At 50.0% G+C, this 21,725-nt stretch overlaps 1 protein-coding gene across 9 annotated transcripts in view; it reads right to left on the minus strand.

Annotated features, from left to right (window-relative positions):
- DLG2 (discs large MAGUK scaffold protein 2) overlaps positions 1-21,725 on the minus strand; it is a 1,610,676-nt gene that overhangs the window by 401,042 nt on the left and 1,187,909 nt on the right. For all 9 annotated transcript variants that reach the window (XM_075337519.1, XM_075337521.1, XM_075337520.1 and 6 more), the window contains one exon: positions 17,900-18,056. In XM_075337519.1, coding sequence (XP_075193634.1) covers positions 17,900-18,056 — 157 coding nt within the window. The remainder of the gene's footprint in view (positions 1-17,899; positions 18,057-21,725) is intronic.

A 21,725-nucleotide genomic window follows, 5' to 3' on the forward strand; every position in this document is an offset into this window, starting at 1 on the left:
TGCACCCTGTTCACACCATGGAGTTCCAGACGTACATTCTTTAATTTACAAACTTGTACTGACCTGAGGCATGACCCACACATCAGTTTTACCATATAGTGAACAAGGTGAAAAAAATATCCCAAAAACTATTGTGCGTTTGCACTTTTTTTGCAGTTTTTCTGCACTTGAATTTGTTTTGCTGTTTTCCAGTACACCATATGGTAAAACTCATGGTTTCATTTAAAAGTACAACTCGTCCCGCAAAAAACAAGCTCTTATATGGCAAGATTGACGGAAAAATAAAAACTTACGGCTCTCGGAAGAAGGGGGAAAAACACATAAATCGCCCGGGGGTGAAGGGGTTAAAAGCTGATTTATACAGTACCAGCAAAAGCTAGGAGATTTCAGAAATCTAATGCAGTCCATTTTTTTTTTCCCGACTGAAATGGAAAACTGGAGCGTTTTTTAAATTAGCAGCATGTCAATTCTTTGAGAGTTTCTGCAGCATTTTTTTTTTCAAAATCGAAAGCAAAGAGAAAGTACAAAAATGCAACAAAAACATTACGTGTGAACATAGCCTAAGGGGTGGAGAAAGCATTATTTCGTCTTCACTTTTTTAATTTGCCATATATATATATATATATATATATATATATATGTATATATATATTAGTACAGACCAAAAGTTTGGACACACCTTCTCATTCAAAGAGTTTTCTTTATTTTCAGGACCTGAAAATTGTAGATTCATATTGAAGGCATCAAAACCATGAATTAACGCATGTGGCATGAAATACTTAAAAAAGTGTGAAACAACTGAAAATATGTCTTATATTCTAGGTTCTACAAAGTAGCCACCTTTTGCTTTGATGACTGCGTTGCACACTCTTGGCATTCTCTTGATGAGCTTCTAGAGGTAGTCACCGGAAATGGTTTTACAATAGTCTTGATGGAGTTCCCAGAGACGCTTAGCCATTGTTGGCTCTTTTGCCTTCACTCTGCGGTCCAGCTCACCCCAAACCATCTCGATTGGGTTTAGGTCTGGTGACTGTGGAGACCAGATCATCTGGTGTAGCACCCCATCACTCTCCTTCTTAGTCAAATAGCCCTTACACAGCCTGGAGGTGTGTTTGGGGTCATTGTCCTGTTGAAAAATGAATGATGGTCCAACTAAACACAAACCGGATGGAATAGCACGCCGCTGCAAGATGCTGTGGTAGCCATGGGGATTCAGTATACCTCCAATTTTGAATAAATCCCCAACAGTGTCACCAGCAAAGCCCCCCCACACCATCACACCTCCTCCTCCTTGCTTCACGGTGGTGACCAGCCATGTAGAGTCCACCCGTTCACCTTTTCTACAAAGACACGGTGGTTGGATCCAAAGATCTCAAATTTGGACTCATCAGACCAAAGCACAGATTTCCACTGGTCTAATGTCCATTCCTTGTGTTCTTTAGCCCAAACAAGTCTCTTCTGCTTGTTGCCTGTCCATAGCAGTGGTTTCCTAGCAGCTATTTTACCATGAAGGCTGCTGCACAAAGTCTCCTCTTAACAGTTGTTCTAGAGATGAGAAGGTGTGTCCAAACTTTTGGTCTGTTCTGTATATATATCTCCTAACATTTTTTCCTGTAAAATCCACATTATAATCGGTTTTGTATCTTTTATTATCACTCCGTAAAAGTGGTGTAATATCCGACATCATTTTTCCCAGCAGCGACCTGGGAGTCAGAGATGCATCTTCCCCATGGTGTTCCCATTACATTTCAGGGCTGTTTCTATCCATTTCAGCGATTTTACTGCCCCCTAGACCTCCTGGAAGGGTCTACCAGAAAAATCCTCGAGTTTCCCATTAACTTCCATTATACTCATTACACAAATGGAGCCTTCCCGAGAGTCCGACCGGCTCGATTCGAGGACCGAGCACTTGAGCATTTTAGCGCTCGCTCATCACTAATTGTCACTTTTTTAAGGGGTTAAAAGCTATACCGGTGAATGACAAAATTCCGAAAGCCATTACTGCCCTCTAGTGGACGACATATATAACTGCTGCTGCCAATGTTTGCCAAATATATTATGCAATGTGCAATATTATGACGATTTTGGTAAAATGTGTGCCGTATTTCACAACTTAAATTGATTTTGCATTTTTAGGAATGGTTAGTCGCATTCCTAGCAGGAACGGGCAGCATTATATATTCGTGACCATGACTCAGATGACGTCCCTGTACTCTGATGGCTTATACTCCTTTCCCTTCTTCCAGAGCTGCTGCTGTTATTGTAATTAATAACTTTTAGACTCAAAATTCCTACAAATTTCCCATCCAAATCTCGGTGCACCTGACCGGTCGGACATCTGCTCGCCTCCGAGTGCCCGCTGTGTGAGTATCAAGCCTCACTAAAGTCATCTGTGTGTTTAGGAAGGCTGGCCACAGGGGCCCGGCTGACGTCAATCACTAACATTGGATAATAGGGGTGTTGCTGACCTATATTTTACCGTGAAATTGCCTCTCCTAATATTGCTGCAGCAGTTCTATTTATTTTCCACTAGGGGGCAATCACGGCTTATGGAACGTTGACTGTCACGGATAAAAAAAATCAAATAAGTTGTCACTTAGTATAGACGTTGCCTTGTGTCTCCATGGGTCATTGAGGCCATGACACCAATACCTGTTCTTCTCAGTTCCTTATGTCCCATTGTCCCACATACAGAGGGACATTCACAGATTTGGGAGATTGTCTCGCTGTCCCGGGAGGTCGGGGTAGGACCCGGTTTCCTGAAGACACAGGTACAGTTAATATCAAAGGTAGAGCTGGGAACTACCAACGCCGGCCCTGACTGTAACTAGGGCTTATTTCAAGCATACTCCAAAAATCCTGTAAAATCACGCTAGGGCTTATTTTCTGGGTAGGTCTTATTTTCAGAGAAACCCGGTATAAGCACCTAGCCTGCTCCACCATCCAGCCTGTGCGTGTCCAAACCATTGCCTGTGGCTTAGGGCAGGATAGATGTCCCATCTCCACCGTAGTCCGCTCCTGCGACTTCTGCTTCAGTCCCCAGGTGCCGCCATATTCCCGCCGTGGGCAGTGCTGGTGATAGGAGAGGAGTCAGTGCCAGTGGCTCTGGTGGGCGCAGGCTCCGCTCATCCACTAAGCTGGGTTTCACTAGGACCTGCAGTACCACTGGCTGACTGTGGTGGTGTGTGCCTTCCAGCTGAGGTTTCCACCTTTTCAGCCACAGCCAATGGGAAGGCACCACACCCTGCTTATTCCTCCTCTAGTCTGCTGGTCGCCGCCAGATATAGTCTTGTGGCACTACTGCTGATTCGCTAGTTCACACCCTGGTCTGTATTATTGATCCCTGAGTTTTGACCTCTGCCTGCTCACTGACTACTCTCCTGCCTGCCGTTTTTGTACCTCGCTGCCCTCTCCGGTTTTGACCTCTTCCTGCTCACTGACTCCTGGTGTTGACCCTGCCCGATGACCATTCTTCTCTGGATTGCAGCCTTTCATAGGCAGCGACCTCCTGGTAGTAAATCCAGATCCCTGTGTAAAGTGTCAGGGAGGGACTGTCATGGACGAGGGTCTTTGCAGAGGTCCTCAACCCACCCTTGCACAGTACAGACACGGAGGGCAGAGTGGAGTAGGTGTTATGTGGTGCAGAGGTGGTACCTTTTGTCAGCTGCTGTCGTTCACTCTCTGGGTCCTGTTCACTCCCATGGGCTTCAGGCCCCATGCGTTCAGTAAAGAGTCGGACACAGGGTACAGCTTGAACGGTTTTACTGCACAATAGTCCAACAGCCATTTTCCATCTTTTTAGTACATCAACATCGTCATCCTCATCTTTCAGACACTTCAGTTCCAACAACCGGCTCAGTCTTGCGGGGACAGCCATGATGGGATGACTCACCCTCCCTCTTCAGACCCACTCTCCCAGCATGGTGGTGGGATACTCGGCTAACGGACACGTAGACCACTTGCCTTACTGCCGCAACTGCTTTCCCTCAGGTTCCGACAGATGACGCCTCAGATAGGAGCACCCCTGGACTTAGGCCCCGCTGCAATAGAGCCCTTTCTGTCACTTTGCTCTTCTCTCTTTCTTTCTTTCCTGTTCCTGTAGCAGGTACCAGGATATGATGAAGGTTTGGGCTTCCTTCACTCCTTAGGTCCTGTCCCTGTCACCTCCACCTTCCTGTGCTCTACTCTGCACTTCTGTCCCTCCGGGACTCTTTCTAGTTCCTTACACTTGCACAGCGTCTCCCTATATCTCCTCCTGTGCTGATTTGCCATCCTTACAATTAAGGGGCACTTTGCACACTACGACATCGCAAGCCGATGCTTGCGATGCCGAGCGTGATAGTCCCTGCCCCCGTCGCAGCTGCGATATCATGGTGATAGCTGCCGTAGCGAACATTATCGCTACGCCAGCTTCACATGCACTTACCTGCCCTGCGACGTCGCTCTGGCCGGCGACCCGCCTCCTTCCTAAGGGGGCGGGTCGTGCAGCGCCACAGTGACGTCACACGGCAGGCAGCCAATAGAAGCGGAGGGGCGGAGATGAGTGGGACGTAAACATCCCGCCCACCTCCGTCCTTCCACATAGCCGGCGTGAGCTGCAGGACGCAGGTAAGGAGATGTTCCTCGCTCCTGCGGCTTCATACACAGCGATGTGTGCTGCCGCAAGAACGAGGAACAACATCGTAACATCGGGTCATTTCCAAATTATGGAAATAACCGACACTACACCGATGATACGATTACGACGATTTTGCGCTCGTTAATTGTATCATAAAGGCTTTACACACTACGATGTCGACAGCAACGGATGTGCGTCACTTTCAATTTGACCCCACCGACATCGCACCTGCGATGTCGTAGTGTGCAAAGTGCCCCTAACTCCCTGCTGCCCTGTCATCGCCCAGTCTATCCCTTCTCTCTGAGGGACCCGGGACCCATGACCTCCAGTGGTAGCCGGCTGTATTACACAGGGGGAGGAATGAAAACACACATTAAGCACACATTAAGACAATGCATCCTGCACCATTAGTCACCAACGGGGATGTGGGGGCGGTAGAGTTCTGGTCACCCTCTAACACCTGTACAGGGATTAAAGGATCTTGGGGTCCTCCTAGTCTGTCCGTGACAGCCATCTTGAGTCAGTGGTCCCTCGGCAGACGTCACAATAGAGCTCTCAGTATCTTGTGTGACGGCACCAAATCTGCAGAGTTTAGCAGCATACTGTATTAAGACGACAACGTTTTGGTGAAGTTTTCATGAATTCACATCCACTTTGCTTGGACAGTTAGGTTGTGTTCACACACAGAGTAAATGCTGCATTTTTCTGCTCAGACATCCTGCTGTGCCCCAGAGGAACTAGTAAAACAGCATGCTCAATCACAGCGCCAGCAGCAGCATCAATACTAACAGGAGAAGCAGGGGTCCACCCTTCTGCACCCATATGATTATGCTGAAACGGGCCCCTTTCCTTACCTGTCAGTGTTGATGTTGTTGCTGGTCATATTTATGGAGACGCACTGTGCTGTGGTGAGTAAAGGCCGCTTTACACGCGGCGATTTATCGTGCAATCGCATGTGCGATCGCACCCGCCCCCATCGTTTGTGCAACACGGGCAATTTGTTGCGCGTGTCGCACAAAGTCGGAAACCCCCGTCACACGTACTTACTTTCCAAACTACGACGCTGTGGGCGGCGAACATCCTCTTCCTGAAGGGGGAGGGACGTTCGGCGTCACAGCGACGTCACACGGCAGGCGGCCAATAGAAGCGGAGGGGTGGAGATGAGTGGGACGTAACATCCCGCCCACCTCCTTCCTTCCGCATTGCAGGTAAGCTGCAGTTCATCATTCCCGGGGTGTCACACGGTGCGATGTGTGCTGCCTCGGGAACAATGAACAACCGGAGCACAGAAGGACGTTCGATTTTTTGAAAATTAGCGACGTGTCAACAAGCAACGATAAGGTGAGTAATTTTGCTCGATCACAGTCGCTCGTAGCTGTCACACACTATGATATGTCAAACGATGCCGGATGTGTGTCACTAACGACGTGACCCCGACAACATATCGTGAGATATATCGTAGCGTGTAACGGGCCCTTAAGTCACTCCCACTGATAATTTCTCCACAGTGGCATAACTAGAGTCTGATGGGCTCTGGTGCAAAGTTTGAGCCGGGGCCCCCTACATGTAGGTCAGATGTATGGGCCATTGTAGCATCCTAAATCTATAAAGACAGAGTTTCCCCACTTCTCTTAATTGTGTAGTACAAACCCCTATCCTGTACTAATGTCTCCCATCCTTGGCCACTTCCTGGTAAATATGTCCCCCATCCTTGTATATGACCTCACCATATCCTGGAATATATAGCCCCACCCTGGTATATATGTCCCCATCATGGCTCCATCCTGGTATATATGTCCTCATCATGGCCCATCCTTTCATATATGACCTCATCCTGGTATATGTGTCTCCATCATGGCCCTATCCTGGTATAAGTCCCCATCAAGACCACATCCTGGTGCATGATCCCATCATAGCTATATCCTTATATATGTTTCCTCATCATGGCCCATCCTTTCATATATGACCTCATCCTGGTATATGTGTCTCCATCATGGCCCCATCCTGGTATAAGTCCCCATCAAGACCACATCCTGGTGCATGATCCCATCATAGCTATATCCTTATATATATTTCCTCATCATGGCCCATCCTTGTATATGTTCACATCCTGGCATCATACTGGTATATGTCGACATCCTGGCCCCATCCTGGTGTATATTTGCCTGCATCCTGGTATATATATCCCCCCATCTTGGTATAGATGTCCCCATAATGGCTTTATCCTGGTATATATGTTACCAAAATTGCCCCATCCTGGTATACATGTCCCCATATTGGCTAAAGCTTAGTATACATATCCCCATAATGGCTCCAGTTGCTTTTATGTCCCCATCCTGGCCACGTCCTGGAAAATATTATATCCCCGAGCACCGCACACAGTAAACAAATTAAACGATTATACTCACCTTCTCCCGGCTCCCCTGGTGTCCTCCTCTGATGATACCATGCCGCAACGACACTGTCATGCATAGTGTGCCCACTTATAACACAGTCATTTGCCGGGTGCTGACATATTCTCTGCTCCCCATGCCCTGGATTATGGACGTGGAGAGCAGTGAATATTCATAGCCTTAATTGGCAACCGACACATCATAGTGCAGGGACCTGACGGGTCTCTGTGCTGCAATGTATTACAGCTGAAACAGGTGCTGGGGTCGGCAGGCCCTCTGTAGCTGCGGGCTCAATTGTGATTGCTGCGACAGCGATTGTCATGCCTCCGCCATCAGGGAATGACCCTGCAGACACTTACCACAGTTTCCTTCACCGCCGACTGCTGAGGAATTCCTCATAAAAAAGCTGTGATGCAAAAGTGACAGCAACATCTCTCAAACTGCTCCACATCTTTAGTCCACACGGCTTCTGACCTTGCAGGCTTGTTCACAGAAACAAGATATTAACAGGGGGTGGTGATAGAAGCAGGGTGAGTGACAGTAGCACTGCTCCCTGACAACAATTAATTGCAGGGTAGTAATAGAAGCTGTGGTCCCGCACTGCTGTCACTCACCCTGCTTCTATCACCCCCTCCTGACGACGTCTTGTTTCATTCCGGAAAAGGAAGCAGTCGTCATGCTAGGTACGGGGAAGTACCAAGCGAGCCGCGAAAGGCAAGGGAAGGGGACCCTTGTGTCTAGGGTAGGGGGAGATGGTGACCCCTGACCAAACCTACTGCTGGTGCCTGCTGACCCTCACCACCCTAGATAGGTTCCGCACCTATGCGCCGAGCTGGATACCTGACCCTAGATATAATTAAAGCTGGGCCCTAAATAGGGAATAGGTGGGATGAGCTCTTCATCAACCCAACTAAACACTATAGAAGACACAAGGAGGACACACAGGGGGAAAATGCATGAACTACTTATCCACAGATGACACAGGTAGTTCAGCAAGCTTCAGCAACGATACCACAGAGGAGTACAAGCCACCTGCTTGCAACCAGAGCTAGAATGAACTGAATAATGTCATCAGCACCAGTCCAGGGAAGAAGGGAGAATACTGATAATAAGTAGCTGGGAGGAGGTCGACCACCTGCTGGTCCCAGCAGCCTGATGACGACCCGATTTGCTTAGTTTCGCACAACGTTTGTGCTTTGGTTTGTTTTTCTGGTGCTATGTTCTCTTGAGATTCATGGACAGATATTCTGACATTTTACTTTAGAAATTACTGGTATAATTCAGAGTTTTATGGGACCGAATTATAAAGACTGGTGTTGAAGGGTTTTCAGGAGTACGATGCAATGAATTCATTAAGACGCGCATCTCACTTAATGGATTCAACGGATGGTATTAATGGTGTGCGACCTGTTAGAAACGCTACTCCGGTCATAGAATGGAGTAGCATTGCTGATGTAAGAAACGCTGGCAGTTTTGCTGAATTTGGCAGGATTAACTACACCCCATCCTGGATTATCTCCAGCTCTTCCCATTTTGGCTGCGCTGCTTCAAGCGCTAATGTGAAAATGCAACTCTGCGTTACGCAAAAAAAATTGTGACTTTTCAAAGCACTCTATGCCAGCCTAAAAGCATTGATTAATTGGGGCAATTGTTTCATCAACGTTGGCAAACTGCCCTGGCTAGCCATCCACAGCAAAACAAGCCACAATGATAGGAGGCTTTCATGCTGTTGTAAGGGGGTGGATTATGCCCGTATGCTCCTGTGCGTAAGTCATCAACCACGTCATAGTAAAAGAGTGTGAACTGTCCATGTATATACTGATATGTGGAGTATAAAATGATGACAATAATAATATTTGTAGATTGAAAGCTCTCACGAGCAGGGTTGTGTTTTTTCCCTACTGTAGGTATTGTATTTTCTATAACTGTTACTTGCTTGTATATGATCCTCCTGAATTGTAAAGCGCTGCGGAATATGTAGGCGCTAAAGAAATAAAGATTATTATTATGATTATTATCATTACTAGAAGGTGGCCCGATTCTACGCATCGGGTATTCTAGAATTTACGTATTGTGTAGTTCATGTATGATTTTTGTTATATATATATATATAGATGTTGTTGTGTGTAGTTACCAAGTGTTTGTGTAGGGGCTGTACATGTTCTGGGTGTTGTCTGGGTGTGGCGGGGGGTGAGAGCGGTGTTGTATGTGTGTTGCGTTGTTTGTGGAGCGCTGTGTGTCTGTAGCGTTGTGTGTGTATGTGTTGCGCGGTTTGTGTGGGTGTGGTGTGTTTTGGGGGAGGTATGTTTTGTGCAATGTGTGTGTTGTGCGGTATGTGCGTATATTTATGTATGCCGCGGTGTTTGTGTGTTGGGTGTTGTGTGTGTGCAGCGTTGTCGGTGTGTGTGGGTGTCTGTGTAGGGCGGTGTTTGTGGTTCCCAGTGTGTGTGTGGTGTGTTGTGTGTGTGGTGTGTTGTGTGTGTGTGTGTGTTGGGGGGAGGTGTGCACCTCCCATCGTGCTCCATCCCCCATGCTGCGCATCCCCCATCGTGCTCCATCCGCCATGCTGCGCACTCCCAAACGTGCTCCATCCGCCATGCTGCGCACTCCCAAAGTGCTCCATCCGCCATGCTGCGCACTCCCAAACGTGCTCCATCCACCATGCTGCGCACTCCCAAACGTGCTCCATCCGCCATGCTGCGCACGCCGAAACATGCTCCATCCGCCATGCTGCGCACCCCAAACGTGGTCCATCCGCCATGCTGCGCAGTCCCAAACGTGCTCCATCCGCCATGCTGCACACTCCCAAACGTGCTCCATCCCCCATGCTGCGCACCCCCCATCGTGCTCCATCCCCCATGCTGCACCAGCATCAGCCTCTCTACCCGCAGCATCAGCCTCTCTCCTCCCAGCATCAGCCTCTCTCCTCCCAGCATCAGCCTCTCTCCTCCCAGCATCAGCCTCTCTCCTCCCAGCATCAGCCTCTCTGTCCCCAGCATCAGCTTCTCTCCTCCCAGCCTCAGCCTCCCCCAGCATCAGCCTCTCTCCTCCCAGTCTCCCCCTCCCAGCCTCCCCCAGCATCAGCCTCTCTCCTCCTAGCCTCCCTCCTCCCAGCCTTCCCCAGGATCAGCCTCTCTCCTCCCAGCCTCCCTCTTCCCAACCTTCCCCAGCATCAGCCTCCACCTCCCAGCCTCCCTCAGCATCAGCCTCCCCCAGCATCAGCCTCTCTCCTTCCAGCCTCCCCCAGCATCAGCCTCCCCCAGCATCAGCCTCTCTCCTTCCAGCATCAGCCTCCCCCAGCTCAGCCTCTCTCCTCCCAGCCTCCCTCCTCCCAGCCTCCCCCAGCATCAGCCTCCCCCTCCCAGCTTCCCCCAGCATCAGCCTTTCTCCTTCCAGCCTCCCCCAGCATCAGCCTCCCCCAGCATCAGCCTCCGCCTCCCAGCCTCCCCCAGCATCAGCCTCCGCCTCCCAGCCTCCCCCAGCATCAGCCTCTCTCCTCCCAGCCTCCCCCAGCATCAGCCTCTCTCCTCCCAGCCTTCCCTAGCATCAGCCTCCCCCTCCCAGCCTCCCCCAACATCAGCCTCCCCCAGCATCAGCCTCTGTCCTTCCAGCCTCCCCCAGCATCAGCCTCTCTTTTCCCAGCATCAGCCTCCCCCTCCCAGCCTCCCCCAGCATCAGCCTCCCCCAGCATCAGCCTCTCTCCTTCCAGCCTCCCCCAGCATCAGCCTCCCCCAGCATCAGCCTCTCTCATCCCAGCCACCCCCAGCATCAGCCTCCCCCAGCATCAGCCTCTCTCCTCCCAGCCTCCCCCAGCATCAGCCTCCCCCAGCATCAGCCTCTCTCATCCCAGCCACCCCCAGCATCAGCCTCCCCCAGCATCAGCCTCTCTCCTCCCAGCCTCCCCCAGCATCAGCCTCCCCCAGCATCAGCCTACACCCTCCCAGCCTCCCCCAACATCAGCCTCCCCCAGCATCAGCCTCTCTCCTTCCAGCCTCCCCCAGCATCAGCCTCCCCCAGCATCAGTCTCTCTCATCCCAGCCACCCCCAGCATCAGCCTCCCCCAGCATCAGCCTCTCCCCTCCCAGCCTCCCCCAGCATCAGCCTCCCCCAGCATCAGCCTACACCCTCCCAGTCTCCCCAAACATCAGCCTCCCCCAGCATCAGCCTCCCCCAGCATCAGCCTCTCTCATCCCAGCCACCCCCAGCATCAGCCTCCCTCAGTATCAGCCTCTCTCCTCCCAGCCTCCCCCAGCATCAGCCTCCCCCAGCATCAGCCTACACCCTCCCAGCCTCCCCCAACATCAGCCTCCCCCAGCATCAGCCTCCCCCAGCATCAGCCTCCCCCTCCCAGCCTTCCCCAGGATCAGCCTCTCTCCTCCCAGCCTCCTCCAGCACGCCGTGCTCCTCTGCCGACACTCACAGATCCGATCGCATACACTCACACACACACACACCCACCCGATCGCATACACTCACACCCACCCGATCGCATACACTCACACCCACCCGATCGCATACTCACACACACACGATCGCATACACTCACACACACCCGATCGCATACATTCACACACACCCGATCGCATACACTCACACACACCCGATCGCATACACTCACACACACCCGATCGCATACACTCACACACATCCGATCGCATACACTCACACACACACACACACACTGACGATATTGCACATACGCGCTCACACTCACAACATCCGGAGATACCACATGCATCTGGCCATGTGATCCTCCGGCAGGTCCTGGAAGCTCACTGCAGCACAGTATCGCCGCCGAGAAGCAAGCGATATCTCCGGATGCTGTGAGTGTGTGGATGCGATCTGATGTGTGTGTGAGGTGTGTGTGAGTGTGATCTGATGTGTGTGAGTGGGATCTGATGTGTGTGAGTGGGATCTGATGTGTGTGTGTGTCTGTTGTTATGTGTGTGCGTGTGGATTTTCCGCCGCTGCAGGACCTTGATGCGCTGGTAACTATGCTACCATGGTTACCAGCGCATCCCGTCCCCCACTTGCACGGGAGCCCACACCAGCATACGGCGGCAAACCCCAGCAATGCGAGGGTTTGTGTCGGCTGGGTTGGCGGCGTATGCTGGTGTGGGCTCCCGGGGGTACAGTACTCACCTGGGAGTCGTGTCTCTGTGTCAGTTCGGGGGATGCGTGCGGGGGGCGGGGCCAGAGCGAGCGTGCATTGCGTGAGGGGGGCGGGGCGTGGCCGAGTTGCCAATACGTGCAGGGTGCCGGGGCGAGAGGCCAATCCGTGTGGGGGGCGGAGCCTGTGCGAGCGGCCGGCCAATCCGTGTGGGGGGGGGAGCCAGGGCGAGCGACCAATCCGTGCGGGGGGGGGCGGGGCCATGGCGAGGCCAGCGGCCAATCCGGTTTGTGTCACCGTAAGGACACAATTTTGGAGCAAGACAGACAGACAGACAGACAGACAGAATAAGGCAATTATATATATAGATTATTATTTGTGGGAAATATTGCCATCTAGGGGCCAGTTTAGGTAGTGCTTGTGAGAAACATGAGAAAATGTTAAGATGTGGGAGTAGCCCAAAGGGGAGGAGGTAGTTCCTGTGTGTAGAGGAGTGACTCCATCTTAGGACTCCGTCACACTCACACGTGGGCCTATGTAATCCTAATATTTTGGACACACGTAAGTATTTCGGAATGGAACGTGTGTCCGTGAGTTCCATACACTGATGTCGCGTGCGGGGAGAGGACGCTGCGCTCACCCACTGCTCGGGTCCGGCTGATGCTGCTGCTCTCTCGGTCGGTGGCTCGAGCGGTGGGCCGGATCCCGGGGACTCGAGCGGCGCTCCTCGCCCGTGAGTGAAAGGGGGGGGGGATGGTTTTGGGGATTTATTGTCCGTGACGCCACCCACGGTTGTGGTGAGGTGGTGACACCACCGCTGCTCTGGACGGGGATCCCGGGAGCGATGGCAGGGAGCAGCTTGGATGTTGTTCTTCCCCTCCGTGGGTAGGGGGGTTGGTTGTCCCGGGGCCCGGTGAGGGAGGAATGGCAGGTGGGTTACGGGGCCTGGTGAGGTGCAGGGTCGCGGGGGCAGCGCGGTGCCGCACGGCACGGTGGTACTTACTCAGCCAATGATGAATGTAAAGTCTCCAGTAAAACAAACAGCTGGATGGACAGGTCCCACAGACGGCTGCGGTGGTTCTTCTCCCGGTAGGTTGACGGTGACTGCCTTTCCCTGCACCTATGTTAAGTTCTCGGTTCTGGTGGCTTCCCACCGGTAACCCGCTCCCCAGCTTGGATGGATGCTGAGGGAGCCCCTTTTGCCCGCAGGCTCTGGGCCTGGGAACTGTAGCCTTGGCGGTGACTGTATTTCCCTTCACGGTTTGAGCGGTTGCCTTCAATCGGGTCTTGGCTGCTGGGAAACCCTGGAGGTTCCCTTCGCTAACGGATTTGACCGGTTTTACGGCAACTCCAAGCCTGGTCGGGGTCCGTAGGCCCTGCCGAATGGTGCTGGCTTCTCTTCGCTCCCCGATCCGGTACCGGCGGGCCACCGCCTGTCCCCGGTCCTTACGGTTCACGTTAATCAGCCTCGCCTGCAGACGGTCACCACCGTCTGCCAACCTTGCTGTATGTGCCCGGGCCACGCACCCGGACACGGTCAGTCTCCTCTACTGCCACTTCACTCTTCAACTCCCTAACTCATCTGACTTCCTTTTCCCGCCTCCAAGACTGTGAACTCCTCGGTGGGTGGGGCCAACCGCCTGGCTCCACCCCCTGGTGTGGACATCAGCCCCTGGAGGAAAGCAACAAGGATTTTTGTCTGACTTCGGTGTGCCTAGCCGGGGTGTGGGGTGTGTTGTTGCAGTACCTGTGACGTCCTGGCTTGTCCAGGGCGCCACACTGACATGTCAGTGTTTCTCCGGCAGCACGGGTGTCTCACGGCCCGCACCCGTACCACATGGATTTAGTGTGGATGCGGGTCCGTGTGACACGCGCCGGAGAAACACACGTGTTAGGTTAAAAATTAAAAAAACACAAACTCACCTCCACGAGTCCTGCAGGCTCTGCCGCGGCTGTCCCCTGCATCCGTCCCCCAGTGAATTTGAACAACGCTTCTTCTTCACTGGGGGCCGGAAGCAGCGTCAGCGGGGTGTGGCCTGTGCCGGAAACTGTGACTCAGCACCGCAGACAGCTCCGGAAGAAGCAGGTAAGGCGGGGCTTTCCGTTCTCCATGTGTTATTACGTATAACACACGGAAAATACGTACGTGCAACAAAAAACGGCACACGGGGACAAAACCACCCCTTTAACACATACGTGACAAAAACGCTACATTTTGTCACGTAAGTGTGCCAGAGGCCTTAGATTGTTAGTTAGGGACTGATTGGTGAATAGATTGGACATGCAGGTTGCTCAATACCTTGGACTGCAGTTAATGGGTGCGAGGTATTCCAAAAAGTAGTCAATTGACAGACCGCATGAACCCTAACAAAGCAGCCAAAAAACACATGAGTGTGACCTCTGAAGCTGGTTCGTGTCAGGAACGAGCAACCTCTACCACAGAAAGGTCTACTGGAGGACACTAAAGGTGGTGTCACACATAGCGACGCAGCAGCGATCACGACCAGCGATCTGACCTTATCAGGATCGCTGCTGCGTCGTTACATGGTCGCTGGTGAGCTGTCAAACAGGCAGATCTCACCAGCGACCAGTGACCAGCCCCCAGCCAGCAGCGACGCGTGGAAGCGTAACTAAGGTAAATATCGGGTAACCAAGGAAAGCACTTCTCTTGGTTACCCGATATTTACCTTAGTTACTAGCGTCCGCCGCTCTCACGCTGCCAGTGACGGCTCCCTGTTCCCTTCACTCCTAGCCACAGTACACATCGGGTTAATTACCCGATGTGTACTCCAGCTACGTGTGCAGGGAGCCGGCACTGGCAGCGTGAGAGCGGCGGACGCTAGTAACTAAGGTAAATATCGGGTAACCAAGCAAAGGGCTTCTTGGTTACCCGATGTTTACAGTGGTTTCAGCTTTCCGCAGCTGCCAGACACCGGCTCCCTGCTCCCTGCTCGCTTCAGTTCGTCGCTCTCTCGCTGTCATACACAGCGATGTGTGCGTCACAGCGGGAGAGCAACGAGTAAAAAATGAAGCAGGACATTCAGCAACGAGCGGCGACCTCACAGCAGGGGCCAGCTCGTTGCTGGATGTCACACACAGCGACAGCGACGGGACGTTGCTGCTACGTCACCGAAAATGGTGACTTAGCAGCGACGTCGTTGTCGTCGTCGCTATGTGTGACACCACCTTTAGCTTAGGCCTGGGCAAACTGGCCACCACGTCCGGTTGACGGTCATACTGCTTAGTGAGTGGGTCTAACTGTGAGCAGATACGCTCATCCAATGATTTTGATGTGAGGGACCGTGATGACAAGCTGGGTAGAGGAGAATGGACCTATAATGTTGGAGAGGCTTATGCCAGAGGGAACGGAGGAAGATTACGTGTGCCGTGTTAAGATAATGGCACCAGAGTGTCACTTTTAATCCCCCTGAAAATTGGATCTTGTGGAACAAAATCACTAGACTTTCCCCTCTCCAGCCCATCCTTAATGCAGAAGCCAGGGTCACCTATCTGGCTAACCGCTACTCGGATGCCTCTGCTCTGTGCCAGTCATTGCACTGGCTGCCCATATATCACAGGATCCAATTCACACTGCTTGTTCTCACCCACAAAGCCCTCCACAGTGCGGCACCCCCTACATCTCCACCCTCCTCTCTGTCTATCACCCCACCCGTTCTCTACGCTCTGCAAACCATCTTTGACTCAAGGCCGCTTTACACGCAAAGACATCGCTAACGAGATGTCGTTGGGGTCACGGAATTCGTGACGCACATCCAGCCTCGTTAGCAACGTGTAGCGAACAACTATGTTGAATAATCTTTGTTTTCAGATCATTTGAGAGTTGTTTTGAGGAGCCCATGATGCCACTCTTCATAGGAGATTCAAATAGGAGAACAACTTGCAAGTGGCCACCTTAAATACCTTTTCTCATGATTGGATACACCTGCCTATGAAGGTCAAAGCTCAATGAGGTTACAAAACCAATTTAGTGCTTTAGTAAGTCAGTAAAAAGTAGTTAGGAGTGTTCAAATCAAGAAATTGATAAGGGTGCCCATACTTTTGCACCGGTCAAATTTTGTTTAAATGTGGATTGCACATTTTCTGTTAGTACAATAAACCTCATTTCAATCCAGAAATATTACCAAGTCCATCAGTTATTAGATATATGAAACTGAAATAGCAAAAACCCAAATTGTTATAAAGAAAAAAGGTTATTAATAGGGGTGCCCAAACTTTTTCATATGACTGTATGTGCGTGTGAAGCTGCCGTAGCGATAATGTTCGCTACGGCAGCTATCACCAGATATCGTATGTACGACGGGGGGCGGGTGCTATCGCGCTCGACATTGCTAGCCAATGCTAGCGATGTCGCAGCGTGTAAAGCCCGCCTAAGACTTCTCCCAAGCTGCACCAATTCTCTGGAACAGCTTCAGACGCTCCTTAAAAACACATCTTTTTTGAGTAGCCTATCACCTTTGAATCAAAGTCAATTCATATATTTCCCCCACTATTTCTCAGTACATGACTCTCCTCAAACTCCACTGTACCCAAAGCATTACGAGGACTGGCTGGTGACCGGCTCATGCAGTCTTTATATATCCCCTCATTTTTTGGAAATGGCTGGACCGACATGGCAAATAAGGAGTTGAACCTTGTGTCATCCCCACCTCACCCCATTGTAGATTGTAAGCTCCTACGAGCAGGGTTGTCTTAATTTTTGCTGTAATTATTATATCTTCTATAACTGTTACTCGTTTGTATATGAACCTCTGAATTGTAACACGCTGCGGAATATGTAGGCGCTAAAGAAATAAAGATTATTATTATTATTACTACTTCAGCTTAGCTGCACTGATATTGAGAATGAAACTCCTGCCTCACTCCATCTAGTGTTCTGAATTGCCTCTATGCTTTACACTGCAGCTCTACTTTTTCATATTGAGTGCACAATCTGACCAGGAAGTCAGCGCCCTGAGAGCTCCATTCTATCAGACACATGACACATAGACGGTCAAAATGACAGTTGGATAATGGGAAAACGGGACTCCTAAGTTGTTTCTAAGCTATTCCTATTCTCAGGGATACTCCTAATGGTGGAGATGCCTGAGTCTCCTTCCTGACCCTGCTTCTGACCAGTCCTGATCTAATTCCCCTTTCACCCAGGGAGGGACAGGACAGGAGTTTGTTGAAACCGCAAGGTAAACACAGACAAGGGAAACCAAAACTCTGTCACACAGCACACACACACATGCACGCGCTCAAATGCACGCATACACACACACACACACACACACGATAAGATGATATGAGATTCAGGAGGAAAACAAGAGCAGGAAGGAAGGTACAAAGCAACAGGGGTAAACCCCACAACTGCTCCAAGCAATAAGCACAACTTTCACCAGTAAGTATGGGACACCACACCTCACAGACCAACATAGAATAAACTATAGCTGGCATGGGTAGAAGGATTCCTCCAGCATAAATAGGAGAAGAGAAGATGTGATTGGTTTCCCCACAACATGTGATTAAAGGAGCAAGCAGACCAGCAGAGATTAACTCTTTCTAGCCCGAGTCTGCCTGTGTTGATCCCAGACACCACAGAAACCAACGGGCGGAGTGTCAGAATCTGCAATCTGAACAGAGTCCAATGCCGCCATGACAGTTGGCGAAATTTGTGCAAAACTCTGTGTGACATAGACTGATGAGAATTAACAATATAGGGGTGATGAATAAGAGGGCTAAAATAGGGACGGCGAACACATTTATGACAGTACGTACTGATATAATCTGGTCTCCTCTCTGCAGCTCCCCGCTCAGATCTGCAGGTCCTCCTGCGAGGATAAAGGAGATGAATATTCCTTCTCCATCCTCTCCGCCCACGATATTAAAGCCCAGTCCTGTGGAGCCTTTGTGCAGAATGACTTTCCGAGGTTCCCTGTAAAAAGAACAGCAAAAAAATGACAAAAATTCCATTTTGTATCCCTTTAGTCTTCTATAGAGACACGCCCATCACACAGGGAAGAGTGAGTCCAAACTTCTCTGTCATATTTTGGGAGTTTGGGCCTTGATCAAATGATACAAAGGGAGCAATAGTGACCATAAGAAAGCTAATGTCCTGGTGGGCCTGTGTAGTAGTATCTGTGTGACAATGAAGGCAGAAACTCTAAGGGCATTTAAAGGGAAGGTCTCGTGTTTTTTTATTTTTGTATTAATAATAGTGATTATGAAATGAAGTATTTTTAATACAAAATTAAATTCACTTTTTATTTAGTTTTTATTTAATTCTTGTTTTACTGAAGCACTGGGGGCTGCCATCTTGGATCTGCTGTGTGTAACGACAGTTACTCACCTCCTTTATGGCAGCCCCCCTGTGCATTCACTGTGATGGTCGGACTCCGACCCTATACTTATTACAGAGACAGCGTCTGCTGTGAATGGCTGCTCACCCCCCCACCCCGCGTGTGCTCACCTCGGGCCTCCGCTGCTATGTACTGTGATCGCTGACAGGACAGGCTGCCAGGGGCACAGGTCTGAGGTGAGTGCATGCGGCTGGAAGCGGTGATCACGGCATGACACCTGTAGTGCAGTGCTGCTCAGGCTGCAGATCACCCCTCCTCACTGCATGTCACCTCGGACCAGGGAATCAGTCAGCGAGGCATAGGAAGACAGCCAGCATAGGGAAACAGCGGGGCATTGGGAAACAATCAGCAGGGCATAGGGAAACAGTCAGCGGGGCATAGGGAAACAGTATCGGGGCATAGGGAAACAGCCAGCGGGGCATAGGGAAACAGTCAGCGGGGCATAGGGAAACAGTCAGCGTGGGCATAGCGAAACAGTCAGCGTGGGCATAGCGAAACAGTCAGCGTGGGCATAGGGAAAAGTCAGCGTGGGCATAAGGAAACAGTCAGCGTGGGCATAGGGAAACAGCCAGCGGGGCATAAGGAAACAGTCAGCAAGGCATAGGAAAACAGCCAGTGGGGCATAGAGAAACAGCCAGCGGGGCATAGGGAAACAGCCAGCGGGGCATAGGGAAACAGCCAGCATGGGCATAGGGAAACAGTCAGCGTGGGCATAGGGAAACAGTCAGCCTGGGCATAGGGAAACAGCGGGGCATAGTGAAAAAGCGGGGCATAGGGAAACAGCAGGGCATAGGGAAACAGCCAGCGGGGCATAGGGAAACAGTCAGCAAAGCATAGGGAAACAGCCAGCGGGGCAAAGGAAAACAGCCAGTGTGGGCATAGGGAAACAGCCAGCGGGGCATAGGGAAACAGTCAGCGTGGGCATAGGGAAACAGCCAGCGGGGCATAGGAAAACAACGGGCATAGGGAAACAGCCAGTCCGGCATTGGGATACAGTGCAGCGCGAGATACAGCGGAGCACTATACAGCTGGCCTTAGTGACACTTTAGACATATTAGGATCACTCTGTGTTCACCAACAATATTTCTCCGCACTGTGATCCTAAACTTAATTTTCTCTTATCCTTTTGGAAACACCCAGGGAGCTGTAACATCACACACAGGAGAGCAGACTCCGCCCACTTTTACTGCAGCTGTAATGTCAGCTAGTTCTACAGTAGCTCTGCAGCAGGATTTCAGCAGCTGCTCCCCCTAGTGTTTATGAGTGGAATATATCAAACTTTTATTATTTTTTTTTATTCTCAATTAAAGACAAATAATATTATTTAAACAAACATTAATACTTTATATTTTTTCAGTTATTGAAAAAGTTTTTTTTTTACGACACCTTCCCTTTAAAGGATAACACACTAATTAAAGAAAAAAACTCAGCCACAAAAAAGTAATGTAAAAAATGCCCAATGGGCCCATGAGGTATGGGGGTCACATCTACCTACAACCTGGTGGATTTGTGCATTGTGATGAGCTATTAGACTGCCTCCTATGTCTGTGTCTACCAATGTGAAGAGGAACTTGTAATAATAGAGAGGAACCCCTAATGATGAAGAGGAACTCTTAAGGCCCCGTCACACACAGAGATAAATCTTTGGCAGATCTGTGGTTGCAGTGAAATCATGGACATATTGTTCCATTTGTACACAGCCACAAACCTGGCACTGATTGTCCACAATTTCACTGCAACCACAGATCTGCCACAGATCTGCCACAGATCTGCCACAGATCTACCACAGATCTGCCACAGATCTACCACAGATCAACCACAGATCTACCACAGATCTACCACAGATCTACCACAGATCTACCACAGATTTATCTCTGTGTGTGACAGGGCCTTTAATGATGGAGAAAACCCCTTAATAATTGAGAGGAATCCCTAATAATGGAGAGGTACTCCTAATAATAGAGAGGAACATCTAATAATGGAGAGGAACACCTCATGATCAAGAGGAGCCCTTAATAATTTATAGGAACATCTAATGATGGAGAAGGACACCCAATAATGGAGAGGAACACCTAAAAATGGATAGAGAGGAACACCTAATAATAGAGAAGGAAACCCAATAATGGAGAGGGACACCTAATAATTGAGAGGAACACCTAATGATGGAGAGGAACAACTAATAATGGAGAGGAACACCTAATGATGGAGAGGACCACCTAATGATGGAGAGGAACACCTAATAATGGAGAGGACCACCTAATGATGGAAAAGGACACCCAATAATGGAGAGGAACACCCAATAATGAACAGGAACACCTAAAAATGGATGGAGAGGAACACCTAAAAATGGAGAAGGACACCTAATAATGGAGAGGAACACCTAATGATGGAGAGGAACACCTAATGATGAAGAAGGACACCTAATGATGGAGAGGAACACCTAATAATGGAGAAGGACACCTAATGGTGGAGAGGAACACCTAATGATGGAGAGGAACACCTGATAATGGAGAAGGAAACCCAATAATGGAGAGGAACACCTAATAATGGAGAGGAACACCTAATGATAGAGAGGAACACCTAATGATGGAGAGGGACACCTAATAATGGAGAAGGACACCCAATAATGGAGAGGAACACCTAATAATGGAGACGAACACCTAATGATGGAGAGGAACACCTAATAATGGAGAGGAACACCTAATAATGGAGAGGACCACCTAATAATCAAGGGAAACCTGTACCACCTAATAATCAAGGGAAACCTGTAATAATTGATAGGAACACCTAATGATGGAGAATGACACCAAATTATAGAGAGGAACGCGTAATAATGGAGAGGAACACCTAATGATGGAGATGAACACCTAATGATGGAGAGGGATACCTAATGATGGAGAGGAACACCTGATGATCAAGAGGAGCCCCTAATAATTTATAGGAACACCTAATGATAGAGAATGACACCCAATAATGGAGAGTTACACCTAATAATGGAGAAGGACACCCAATAATGGAGAGGAACATCCAATAATGAAGAGGAACACCTAAAAATGGATGGAGAGGAACACCTAAAAATGGATGGAGAGGAACACCTAAAAATGGAGAAGGACACCTAATAATGGAGAGGAACACCTAATAATGGAGAGGGACACCTAATAATGGAGAGGGACACCCAATAATGGAGAACAACACCTAATTATGGAGAGGAACGCCTAATAATGGAGAGGAATACCTAATAATGG

The sequence above is a fragment of the Anomaloglossus baeobatrachus genome, chromosome 2 (genome assembly GCF_048569485.1).
Source record: "Anomaloglossus baeobatrachus isolate aAnoBae1 chromosome 2, aAnoBae1.hap1, whole genome shotgun sequence".
In the NCBI taxonomy this organism is placed as follows: Eukaryota; Metazoa; Chordata; class Amphibia; order Anura; family Aromobatidae; genus Anomaloglossus; species Anomaloglossus baeobatrachus.